At 41.5% G+C, this 14,343-nt stretch overlaps 1 protein-coding gene across 1 annotated transcript; it reads left to right on the plus strand.

The window, feature by feature from the left end:
* The first annotated feature begins 2,463 nt into the window (after positions 1-2,463).
* On the plus strand, positions 2,464-3,540 carry LOC132620553 (F-box/kelch-repeat protein At3g06240-like). The gene has a single exon (XM_060335179.1). It carries the CDS (start codon positions 2,464-2,466, stop codon positions 3,538-3,540), a length of 1,077 nt encoding a protein of 358 aa, XP_060191162.1.
* Positions 3,541-14,343: the final 10,803 nt, after the last annotated feature.

The raw sequence follows: 14,343 nt of genomic DNA on the forward strand, positions 1-14,343 counted from the left end.
AAATCTCATTCTTTTTCTGGAGATTGTGGAAATGCAAACTACCAGTAGGGGATATAATGAGAAGGATTGGGAGTGATATGGAAGGAAAATGCTATTGTTGTGATCCTAAACATTGTGAAACTGTAGATCATCTGTTTGGCACAAGAAAAGTTGCTTCACAGGTTTGGAGATATGTTAAAGCTGCTGCAGGAATCACAACAACTTTGCTTCCGGTGAAACAAGTGATACAGGTCTGGTGGAATGCTGATTTTTCATCTATGTTTAAATCTATTATTAGAGCCATGCCAGTGATCACAATGTGGCAAATATGGAAGTGGAGAAACACTGTGGTGCATGGAGGGAAGGTGACAATCAATAAGGTGATATATGAAATAAATTTGACCACACATCAGATGTGCAGAGTTAGAAATCCAAGAATGCAAGTACCAAAGTCTCTTCCACAGATTATGCAGATGATTGAAACATACAGACCACATATAGTGAGCAAGATAGTGAGATGGAATTTGCCTATGCCAGGGTTGTTTAAGTGTAACTCAGATGGTGCTTCTAGAGGCAATCCAGGGCCAAGCTTAGTGGCATTTTGTATTAGGGACTCTGAGGGACACCTGGTGCATGTTGCTGCTAGAAGAATATCAGATGGATCAAACTTAGTTGCTGAAGCAATGGCTTTACAAGAGGGGATTAAATACTGTGTGACAAATGATCTATTGCCTATAATCTTAGAGACAAATTCAATGACTCTTAAAATGATCTTGATAGGACAATGGGAAGTATAATGGAGTATCTCTTTGATCATAAAGGATATTATAAGGTTGAGGAGGGATAAGGAAGTAAGAGTGGAGCATGTACTGAGGGAAGGAAATGGATTGGCAGATTTTTTGACTAACTTTGTTTTTGATTTTGCAGGTGAACATCATCTCAATAGTTACCAATCTCTTCCAAGGAAAGCAAGACAAATTTTGAATACTGAAAAAGCACAGATGCCATACGTCAGAATCAGGCAGGCGAAAGATCATCAGATTCCAAGAGATTCACACATGCAATAAGGATTCTGCAGGATGTCAAAACTGCAGTAATCAGGCCAAGAACAGTTCTAGCAGATTGAATAGAAGGACTTTTGGATAGGTTACAACAGTGGTATTAGTGTGATTAAATGCTCATTCTATTGTCACATGTCCAAAGAATCTTTTTATACAATCATTCTTGAAGGAAAAGGTCGTTCTGGATCAATCACAGAAACAGCTGAACATAAGGAACTTTCTGAAAGAATTCTATTCCATCCTTGAAGTCTGAATTTTAATTCAATGGACTGTGGATCCTTAGCACCTGGTGAGAGCTTGAGGTGTCAACATGCTATCAAGTCAAGGCCAAAGGATTTGCAATAGACAAGCTTTTAGATTTCCTTTAGTTTGGATTCTTGTATTATATTCCTTTATTTTCTGCATTTTTAGTTTTTGTACAAAACTTGATTTTTTAATAAAGCACTATCAAGCAATCTGCTTGGTAGTTTTGATTCAAAAAAAAAAAAAAAAAAAATTAACTAACATTAGAACACCTAACTAATTATATTAATTAACTTTCGGATTCGTTAGTTAATCCTATAAGAGTGAGAAAGGATTAAACTGCTCCTTCACCCTTTGGCATTTATGAACTTGTAGTAATGTACTTTTATAATATAACCATAGTTAACTCTTGTTCGAGTCATTTTTCGACATTCTTCGTAACTTGGTATACTACGGTTATATATATATATATTTCTTTATATATATACGGTGTTTGTTGAAATAAACTTTTATTTGAAATTTTTATTCTTTCCTTACAAATCTAATATTGCATCTGATGCTAATTCATTTTGTACCATTCTAATATGTTACTTTGATTACCCAGTCACAATTGGTAATGTTTCAATTTTTTACTAATTATAATTACTCCAATATACTTACTAAATAATATAATATCTAATCCAATATACTTACTAAATAATATAATATCTAATTTCAACGCAAGATGTTATTAGGTGATACACACTCCATTACATGTTTGTACTTCATACAATCAAAATAAGTAAAAAAATATTTAGCTAACAAAACTTTGTCTATTCAAGTTCATACAATAGCTAATTATATTTTGATTTTGACAAACAATTCATCATACGACGATCCACATTAATTTGATTTTATTCTTTCATGCCTAGGTATATATTAATTTTTTATAATTATATTAATATTATTTTACAAAAACTATTGTAAATGATGACATACTCATGCAACCCACATGTTGAGAAACTCATTGCTTTAAACATACAACAAAGCTTAAAAGATTGCTATAAAACAGGATCATTGATTTCCAAAGTTTGCTTACTTGTAGATCTTGGTAATACCTTAAACATCACATTCCCCCTGGAATGATCTTAAATTATCCTCCTCTGCAATTACAAAAGAGATAAAAGATTATTTCTAGAGGATGGAAGAGCAAAGGATAAAACTTCTGGATGATGTGATGATAGACATATCAAAGCGGTTGCCAGCAAAATCACTGATAAGATTTAAGTGTGTATCTAAAAGTTGGTGCACTATGATAAATAGCCCTGATTTCATCTCTATCCATTACAATTATGATTCTCTCTCAAATCATTTCATATTTCGTAAGCGCTACCTCAAAATTAAGAAAAGTACCGAGTCCATTTATTATAATGGTAAAAATATGTTATCCCTCCATTCAAATAATGAATCATTCGAATGCATAGCACCAAATATAGAATACTTGGATAATTATATAGGTGTCGACATTGCAGGTCCCTGCAATGGCATAGTCTGCTTTGCTAGTTATAGGGGAATTATTTTGTATAACCCAACGTTAAGAGAATTTTGGGAACTCCCTTCTAGTATTCTTCCTCCTCCCCCACACTTATACCCCAGTAACAAGCTTAACTATTGTATGAGCATGACCATAGGAATCGGATTTGACCCTCAGATGAATGATTATATGGTTGTTAGAGTCCTAGATTCCTGCTACGAATATGAGTTTGAGGATTTTGATAATTGTGATAAATATAAGCATATTAGTAAGGTCAAATTCTACAATCTAAGCACAAATTATTGGAGAGAACTTGAGAATCTAGAATACAAAACAGATTCCTCTCTTTGTTCTCACGTCTTGTTTAACAGAGCCTATGATTGGCATGGATATCTCAAGTCGTATGATAGTTGCATCGTATCTTTCAACTTTAGCACTAAGAAGTTCCAAAAACTTCCATTTCCTGATGGCTTAGTTAATGAAGGAAGACAGAGCCTCTTCGTCTTGAATCAAACTCTAGCTTTGATTTGTTTTACTGAGAACTATCTTAGAGACGTGTTACTTCACCAATCTATTGATATATGGGTAATGAAGAAATATGGTGTGAGAGAGTCCTGGATAAAGGAATTTACAGTTGGACCTATGCTTATAAAGGCACCTTTGTCAGTTTGGAAGAAGGACACCGAACTAATGATAAAAAGCGAGGATGGAAAACTTGTGTCTTGTCACCTCCTTTCCCAATAAATCAAGGACCTTCATATATCTGGTGTTCCCGACACATTGGAAGCTGTTGTTTGCACAGAGAGCTTGATTTCTCTCAAGAAAGAGAGAGACAAGTGGTCCTGATCATTGTCATCCATTCCATGTTGTTTTTTCTTGCTAGTTTAGATTTGAGGGGATTTAATATGTCACGACCCAACCCCGTGGGCCGCGACCAGTGCCCTAGCTGGGCACCTATACGTACCCGATACCCAAATTAGCATATTATCAGAATAATAATATAATAATAACATTAGTGGATGCTACAGAATTTAGCCGAAGAGCAGACTTGGCACACAGAAGCCGATAAGGTTATCATAAAACAAAACATCCCAAACATATGTACAGAACCCATACAGATGTATCCACAGACCTCTACAGAACATGTCATAATCATAAGACGGGACAGGGCCCCGTCATACCCTGAACAAAGTACATATCCAGATGGCAGTGATAGACTGTACCAAAAGATGGGCTCTGTAGAAGAGAGCGCCCCAAATAGCAGAAATAGGATCCTAAACGTGTGGATCAGCGAACCTGTCGTCAGTACCTGCGCGGCATGAAAACGCAGCCCCCGAAGAAAGGGGGTCAGTACGAAATATGTACTGAATATGTAAAGCGGAATCACAGAAGTCAATCATAATGGTTACAGAAAATGAGTACAAAATCCAGAGGGTCAAATGCATATTTCCAAAACAGACAGAATGCGTACAGAAACATATGTCATATCATATCATATCCGGTCCCTGACACGGGACTCGGCAGACAGAATGTGGCCACCCTCCCGACGCTGGTGCCACTATACAGAGGAATCAGAAAAAGGGGCGTGGCCCCGTATCATATAATGTCATATCAAAATGGCCATACAGATCAGATCAGAATAGGCGGACATGGCACATCATACTCCACAGACCCATGTACGCGTATACCTGCCCCCTCACATCGGGACGCGGCGAACAATGCAGACAATTACGCTTGACAACATATCCTGGCCCGGGCTCAGTGTGGGAAACATTGGGACATCCACGAATGGAGTAGTGAGAGACTAATGCAATTTAAAAATATAATAAATATTTTCAAAGACTCGATGAAGCGTATCAAAGACAAACAAATCCAATGGGGTCGGACGAAATCATAATAAATGTATTTCGGATATCATAATAAATTACAGAAGTATAACTTTCCCGAAGTCATTCCGAGTGTCAAAATAATTTATAATATTTAACAGAATATTTAAAATAATATTCGTTAAGCGATTAGTAGGGTAATTAAAACATTTCTTTCAAAAATCGCTTAAAAAGGAAGCTTTAACACATTAGGGGCAAAACCGTAAATAGCGGGCCCACCTTGGGACAAACAAGGCGGCGGGCTCAAATTGTGCCCTCTAAGCATATAGTATCACCTAAAAAGGTTATACAAACATTCTATGACTTTCTGAACAATTTAGAGCAAAATTGCATAATTTCAAAAAAAAAAACGTATCAAAATGGTTCAATTCTACTGAAGGAAAAACTAAAATTTTGTCTTGCGGATTCCGAGGGCCAAGAGGTCCTTCGAGGCCCGGATCCGACCCTAACACACTAGGGGCATGCCAAGGGAAGAATTGGGGTTGCTTTACATACCTTTCGCGCTCCTTAAGCCTTTCCAAACTCACTTCCCGTTTCGTCGAAAAACTGCAATTGGTCAGTTTACCAATTGTGAATTATTAATGCCATTATTTCAACTTTAAGCATATTTGGCTACCGAAATTTCGGCAGCACTTCCCCTATACATATGACACCCCGAGAATTCAACTCGGCTATAAATCATCAACAACAACCCAAACGACAACAACAATATCAACAATGAACATTAAAAACACAAATATCCTTCAACTAGTCATTTTTCTCACAAGTTGACATAATCTTCAATTCAACCCAACTTTCAACTAAGATCAATAATTTCATATTCAACAACCATCATGATCATGACCATATAGTTCTAGAAACATTTCATATCGTTTTCCTTAAGATATACACTCGATATACATGATATACAATCTTCCGCCAAAATCATAACTTATGCAAAACATCAAATCTTTGGCATACAACTTCATAACAAGTTTTCAACTTCCAAATTCATCAACCATAATCATAATTCACATCTTAACAACTTCATTTCCATAATATCACAAAATTATTCTAAAGTGACATAATCATCTACATTCCAACTTCAACCAAAATTCATTCAACTTTCATTCCCAATATAATTTCCATCATAACCACAACTAGAATGCAACATAAAATTCAACTCATATATGTATACAACATATATACACCCATGGCTACATATATATATACATAACCACTTTGCAAACTTCCTTATTTCCATAATTTCTACTCATTTCCACGTACCACAACATAAACAAACCTTCATAACATAAGAAAAAGGAATTGATTCTTACCTTTTTCTACAAACTTCTTCACTTGAACAAGTTGTCAACTTGAAGAAATAAGTGCTCCTTTTTCCAAAACAATTACGCCAAGTTGTAGAGGACACTTAATTTAGTAGGAATTCAACAAGAAAATAATTTTAGAGGCAAGATTTTGAGGGGTGATTTTTCTATGGCCAAACCCGAAATGCCCTCTTTTTGTTCTTGTTTTTCTCTTGTTTTTCCTCCTATTCTTTCTCTTGAAAGTTCTATGGAATTTGGATGATTAAGTGGTCTTTTATTCATTGACCACATGACTTAATTCCATGGGCTTGGATCCTTTTTATGGACCATGGCCGAATGGCTCCTCACTTGGGCCTGAATTTTTTTTTTCATTTTTTTGGGCCAACTCGGTTGGTCCCGAGTTGGGCCTAGCCCACTGACCTTTCGACCTTAAAACGTTCATATCTCCTTGTACCGACGTCACCTGGGAACCCACGACCTATGGATGGAAAGCTAATTCAATTATCTACAACTTCTATTTCAAGGTATTTCCGAAATTCCAAACTTACAATACAGTTTTTGCCCCCCAAAGTCAGGTCACCCGAAAACGTTTTCTTAAAAATATTCGTTTTGAGGGTTTCCACTTTGATTTGGTCCAAAGGTACTTCATGAGTTGTGTTTAACTTTACATATGTGATTCATATGACTTTTTAGATGTTCCAAAAAAAATCTCGGTATGTGGGCCCCACCCCAGCAGATGCTCCGAGGTTCAAAAATACGGGATATAACATCCTCCCCCCCCTTTAGAACATTCGTCCTCGAATGTTAAATTAATCTCATAGGGTTTGAAAATACTTTGGGGGAGTTCATGTTTACAGACATCACATATGACACACGATTGATATTGGAATAAATTAAAGCAGGGATTTAAGGTTACCTGTGGGTATAGAGAACAAATGAGGATATTTCTTCTTCATTTCCTCTTCGGCCTCCCATGTCATTTCCTCCCTATTATCGTTCCGCCACAGTACCTTAACAGAGGCTACATCTTTATTCCGAAGCCTCCTTACCTGACGATCCAAAATAGATACGGGCTGCTCCTCGTACGATAGTTGCTCCGTCACCTGAATATCATCAGCAGGAAATATTCTAGAAGGGTCACCGACGCATTTACGAAGCATAGAGACATGAAATACCGGATGTACTGCTTCCAAATCAGATGGCAAATCTAGCTCATAGGCGACATTTCCAGTTTTTCGAACAATCTGATAAGGCCCAATATAACGCGGACTGAGCTTACCCTTTCTGCCGAACCGCATCACGCCTTTCATAGGCGATACCTTCAGGAATACCCAATCACCTACCTGAAACTCCAACGGTCGACGCCGTTTATCCGCGTATGACTTCTGTCGACTCTGGGCTGCCAACAGTCGCTCCCGAATAAGTTTTACCTTGTCCACGGCCTGCTGGACCATATCTGGGCCAATCAACTCTGACTCGCCAATATCAAACCAGCCAATCGGCGATCTGCATTTCCTGCCATATAGAGCCTCGTACGGAGCCATCTGGATGCTGGAATGGTAACTGTTATTATATGCAAACTCAATCAATGGCAAGTGATCATCCCAGCTGCCTCTGAAATCAATAACGCAGGCCCGCAACATATCCCCCAGCGTCTGTATAGTGCGCTCGGCCTGTCCGTCGCTCTGAGGATGAAAGGCTGTGCTCAGACTCACCTGAGTCCCTAGACCCTCCTGAAACGACCTCCAGAAACGCGCCGTAAACTGGGCGCCTCTGTCAGAAATAATAGATATAGGAACTCCGTGAAGCTTCACAATCTCTCGAATATAGAGCCTGGCATAATCCTCGGCGGAATAAGTAGTCCTGACGGGAAGAAAATGGGCTGATTTCGTCAGCCTATCAACAATGACCCAGATGGAATCATACTTCCATGGAGTGCGAGGCAAACCTGTAATGAAGTCCATATTAATAACCTCCCACTTCCAAGTCGGGATTTCCATCTCCTGCAACAGTCCACCCGGCTTCTGATGCTCAATCTTGACCTGCTGACAATTAGGGCACTGGGCGACGAACTCTGCAATATCCCGCTTCATGCCGTCCCACCAGTATAAGCATCGGAGATCATGGTACATCTTCGTAGACCCAGGATGGACCGAATAGCGAGCATAATGTGCCTCGCTCATAACCTGCTGCCGAAGGCCTGCAATATCAGGTACACACAACCTACCTCTGTATAACAAAGTACCGTCCGGTGAAAACTCGAACGGGGTCCTCTCCTTATCATAGGCTTTGTCCCTGTACTGAGCTAAGACAGGATCTTCGTATTGACGCCGCTTAATATCGTCCCTGAGGGATGACTCAGAAACCCCTCGAACAGAAATCCGTGTATCTCCAGAATCGGCCAGACGAACCCCGAGACTAGCCAACTGCTGAATATCACGGGCTATCTCTCTCCTGTCTGGCTGTAAATCGGCCAAACTGCCCATAGACTTCCGACTGAGCGCATCGGCAACAACATTAGCCTTACCCGGATGATACAGAATATCCACTTCATAATCTTTCAGAAGCTCCAGCCACCTCCGCTGTCGCAAATTAAGCTCTCTCTGCCTGAAAATATACTGGAGACTCTTATGATCAGTATAGATATCCACATGAACGCCATATAAATAGTGTCTCCATATCTTCAGAGCATGAATTACCGCTGCGAGCTCCAGATCGTGGGTAGGATAATTCTTCTCATGCTTCTTGAGCTGCCGGGAAGCATACGCTATAACTCTGCCATGCTACATCAATACACAGCCCAACCCCATGCCAGAAGCGTCACAAGAAATAACATACCCGTCCGGTCCTTCTCGAAGAGTCAGAACTGGGGCTGTAGTCAGCTTCTCCTTCAGCAACTGGAAGCTCCGTTCACAAGCGTCAGACCATAGGAACTTAGCTCCCTTCTGAGTCAGCCTTGTCAAAGGCACTGAAATCGAAGCAAACTTCTCCACAAATCTCCTGTAATAGCCTGTTAACCCCAGGAAACTGCGTACCTCTGTGGGCGTCGTAGGTCTGGGCCAATTCTTCACGACCTCAATCTTCTGTGTGTCCACCCGGACACCATCAGCTGCAATAACATGCCCCAAGAAAGCCACTGAAGACAGCCAGAATTCACACTTAGAAAATTTCGCATATAATTTCTGATGCCGGAGTACCCCTAATACCGATCTCAGATGATCCGCGTGCTCCGCCTCAGACCGAGAATAAACCAGGATATCATCAATGAATACAATTACAAACATATCCAAGAATGGCCTGAATACCCAGTTCATCAAATCCATGAATACTGCGGGGGCATTAGTAAGCCCAAAAGACATAACCCTGAACTCGTAATGCCCATATCGGGTCCGGAAAGCTGTCTTAGGGATATCGGCCTCTCGTACTCGCACCTGGTGGTAACCGGATCGAAGATCTATCTTCGAAAAACACTTAGCGCCCTGCAGCTGATCAAACAAATCATCAATCCTGGGGAGGGGGTATTTATTCTTTATAGTTACCTTATTCAGCTGCCGATAATCAATACACATACGCAGCGACCCGTCTTTCTTACTCACAAATAATATCGGGGCTCCCCAAGGAGAAGTACTGGGTCTGATGAAGCCCTTATCCAACAAATCTTTCAGCTGCTCCTTCAACTCCTTTAACTCTGCAGGCGCCATTCTATACGGAGGAATAGAGATAGGCTGAGTGTCTGGGAGTAAGTCAATAGAGAAGTCTATCTCCCGCTCTGGAGGAAGACCTGGAAGCTCGTCGGGAAAAACATCTGGAAACTCATTAATCACGGGGACTGACTGAAGTGTCGGCGTCTCGGCGTCCAAGTCTTGCACCCGAACCAGATGATAGATATAACCCTTTCTGATCATTTTCTTTGCCTTAAGGTATGAAATAAACTTGCCTTTCGGCGATGCTGTATTTCCAGCCCAATCTAAAACTGGCTCCCCGGGAAACTGGAAGCGAACTACCTTATTCTGGCAGTCAACATTAGCGTAATAGGAAGCTATCCAATCCATACCCATAATAACATCAAATTCAGTCATATCTAACTCTACCAGATCTGCCTTAGTGTCACGGTCACAAACGATCACAGAACAGTCTTTATAAACCTGTTTCGCTACAACAAAATCCCCTATCGGTGTGGCTACCTCAAATGGCTCTATAGGTTCAGATATAATACCAATTTTACCGGCAACAAGGGGTGAAATATATGATAAAGTCGAACCTGGATCAATTAGTGCATACACAGATCGAGAGAAGACCAATAAAGTACCTGTGACGACATTAGGAGATGCCTCCTGATCCTGGCGACTGGCCAAAGCATAAATGCGGTTCGAAGGACCGCTAATACCAGAAGCTCCACCACGGCCTCTGCCGCCACCCGCTGGTGCCGAAATACCCTGCCCCGTAGGGCGCATAGCCACTGACGAAGATGAAGACCCATCGGCTGATCCGGTAGGCTGCGCTGCACCACCCGAACTACCCTTATACGGGCAATCTCTCACAGAATGGCCTTGACGGCCACAAGAAAAGCATGCACCGGTGGCTCTGTAGCACTCTCCCATATGGTATCTGCCGCAAAAAGAACACTGAACCCTGGGTGGCCTCATCTGACCAGAACCCCTATCTGTCCGCGAACCTGAAGCCCTGGAGCTCTGGCCTGCTCCTGAATACCCTGGGCTATCGAATCTGCGACCTGCAGGCTGGGGAGGCGCGCTCTGCGCCGGCTGAGATGAAAATCTGCTAGGCTGCTGCGGCTGTTGGGACTGTCTGCCCCGAAAGTCTCCAGATGACCTGGCCCTCTTGGGCTGTCTCCGATCCTGGCCCCTGTCAGGCTGGTGTCCTCCTCTGCCCCGATCCTCCATGCCCTGGGCATGGGCCTGGATACGGGCAATGTCCATACCGGGCTGAGCAGCCAATACTAAGCAGCTATCAACAAAATACCGATCCAGCCCCATAATATAACTATGCATCCGGTCCGCCATAGTAGCCACCACAGTAGGTGCATATCGGGCCAAGGAATCAAACTCCAAACTATAGTCCCGAATACTGCGGCCCTTCTGCCTCAATAATAAGAACCTATCAGATCTGGCTCGTCGCAACTCTGGGGGCAGAAAGTGTCCAAGAAATGCCTGAGAAAAATCGCCCCAAACTGCTGGAGGAGCACCGTCCCCCCTGGATAGCCCCCATGACTCGTACCAGTTTGCCGCCACATCATATATCCGGTACGAAGCTAACGCGACTGACTCTGTCTCGGAAGCATTAATCAAATCTAGAGTGCGTCGCATCTTCCTAATAAACTCCTCAGGATCCTCCTCGGGCTTTGTCCCGAAGAACTCTGGAGGGTTACAAGTCAAAAACTCACGGGCTCTCGAACTATCACGCCTGACTGCCCGGTCACCTCCCAGTCCATGCCCTTGAACCTGCCCTGCCACAAGCCTAGTCAGCAACTGGACTGCCTCCCTCATAGACTGATCCTCAGTGCCTGGCCGTGGAGCTGGAGGCTCAAGTACTGAAACTGCGGGAGCTGGCGGTGGAGCCGCCCCCCGATCTGCAGCTACGGCCGCCCCAATCTCCTCCACGAGTGGCGGTGTAGACGAACCCTCTGTCTGGGGCAAAGTCTCCGGAGCAATATATACCTGGGCCCTGGTAGTCCTCTGGACCCGGCTAGTCTCTACTACGGCAACTGACTTGGCCTTTTGGGCCGCTGTCGCTTTTTTTGGAGGCATATCTTCAAATATAGCCACTCGTTAGGAAGGGGTCATCCTGATAACACAGCTCTATCGCACGATCTAAGACAGAAAGAAGGGTAGTATCCCAAATGCCCTGTAGCCTCCTCTTTATAGGTGTGGTGCACAACACACCGATAAACAAGACTCTACTAGACACGGTCTGTGGACATTCCGAGGACGAACCGCTCTGATACCACTTTTGTCACGACCCAACCCCGTGGGCCGCGACCAGTGCCCTAGCTGGGCACCTATACGTACCCGATACCCAAATTAGCATATTATCAGAATAATAATATAATAATAACATTAGTGGATGCTACAGAATTTAGCCGAAGCGCAGACTTGGCACACAGAAGCCGATAAGGCTATCATAAAACAAAACATCCCAAACATATGTACAGAACCCACACAGATGTATCCACAGACCTCTACAAAATATATCATAATCATAAGACGGGACAGGGCCCCGTCATACCCTGAACAAAGTACATATCCAGATGGCAGTGACAGACTGTACCAAAAGATGGGCTCTGTAGAAGAGAGCGCCCCAAATAGCAGAAATAGGATCCTAAACGTGTGGATCAGCGAACCTGTCGTCAGTACCTGCGCGGCATGAAAACGCAGCCCTCGAAGAAAGGGGGTCAGTACGAAATATGTACTGAATATGTAAAGCGGAATCACAGAAGTCAAATCATAATGGTTACAGAAAATGAGTACAGAATCCAGAGTGTCAAATGCATATTTCCAAAACAGACAGAATGCGTACAGAAACATATGTCATATCATATCATATCCGGTCCCTGACACGGGACTCGGCAGACAGAATGTGGCCACCCTCCCGACGCTGGTGCCACTATACAGAGGAATCAGAAAAAGGGGTGTGGCCCCGTATCATATAATGTCATATCAAAATGGCCATACAGATCAGATCAGAATAGGCGGACATGGCACATCATACTCCACAGACCCATGTACGCGTATACCTGCCCCCTCACATCGGGACGCGGCAAACAATGCAGAGAATTACGCTTGACAACATATCCTGGCCCGGGCTCAGTGTGGGAAACATTGGGACATCCACAAATGGAGTAGTGAGAGACTAATGCAATTTAAAAATATAATAAATGTTTTCAAAGACTCGATGAAGCGTATCAAAGACAAACAAATCCAATGGGGTCGGACGGAATCATAATAAATGTATTTCGGATATCATAATAAATTACAGAAGTATAACTTTCCCGAAGTCATTCCGAGTGTCAAAATAATTTATAATATTTAACAGAATATTTAAAATAATATTCGTTAAGCGATTAGTAGGGTAATTAAAACATTTCTTTCAAAAATCGCTTAAAAAGGAAGCTTTAACACATTAGGGGCAAAACCGTAAATAGCGGGCCCGCCCTGGGACAAACAAGGCGGCGGGCTCAAATTGTGCCCTCTAAGCATATAGTATCACCTAAAAAGGTTATACAAACATTCTATGACTTTCTGAACAATTTAGAGCAAAATTGCATAATTTCAGAAAAAAACGTATCAAAATGGTTCAATTCTACTGAAGGAAAAACTAAAATTTTGTCTTGCGGATTCCGAGGGCCAAGAGGTCCTTCGGGGCCCGGATCCGACCCTAACACACTAGGGGCATGCCAAGGGAAGAATTGGGGTTGCTTTACATACCTTTCGCGCTCCTTAAGCCTTTCCAAACTCACTTCCCGTTTCGTCGAAAAACTGCAATTGGTCAAGTTTACCAATTGTGAATTATTAATGCCATTATTTCAACTTTAAGCATATTTGGCTACCGAAATTTTGGCAGCACTTCCCCTATACATATGACACCCCGAGAATTCAACTCGGCTATAAATCATCAACAACAACCCAAACGACAACAACAATATCAACAATGAACATTAAAAACACAAATATCCTTCAACTAGTCATTTTTCTCACAAGTTGACATAATCTTCAATTCAACCCAACTTTCAACTAAGATCAATAATTTCATATTCAACAACCATCATGATCATGACCATATAGTTCTAGAAACATTTCATATCGTTTTCCTTAAGATATACACTCGATATACATGATATACAATCTTCCGCCAAAATCATAACTTATGCAAAACATCAAATCTTTGGCATACAACTTTATAACAAGTTTCCAACTTCCAAATTCATCAACCATAATCATAATTCACATCTTAACAACTTCATTTCCATAATATCACAAAATTATTCTAAAGTGACATAATCATCTACATTCCAACTTCAACCAAAATTCATTCAACTTTCATTCCCAATATAATTTCCATCATAACCACAACTAGAATGCAACATAAAATTCAACTCATATATGTATACAACATATATACACCCATGGCTACATATATATATACATACCCACTTTGCAAACTTCCTTATTTCCATAATTTCTACTCATTTCCACGTACCACAACATAAACAAACCTTCATAACATAAGAAAAAGGAATTGATTCTTACCTTTTTCTACAAACTTCTTCACTTGAACAAGTTGTCAACTTGAAGAAATAAGTGCTCCTTCTTCCAAAACAATTACGCCAAGTTGTAGAG

The sequence above is a fragment of the Lycium barbarum genome, chromosome 2, assembly GCF_019175385.1.
Source record: "Lycium barbarum isolate Lr01 chromosome 2, ASM1917538v2, whole genome shotgun sequence".
In the NCBI taxonomy this organism is placed as follows: domain Eukaryota; kingdom Viridiplantae; phylum Streptophyta; class Magnoliopsida; order Solanales; family Solanaceae; genus Lycium; species Lycium barbarum.

Coding starts and splice junctions, on each gene's coding strand:
- LOC132620553 (XM_060335179.1), top strand. CDS start 2,464: ATGGAAGAGCAAAGGATAAAACTTCTGGATGATGTGATGATAGACATA.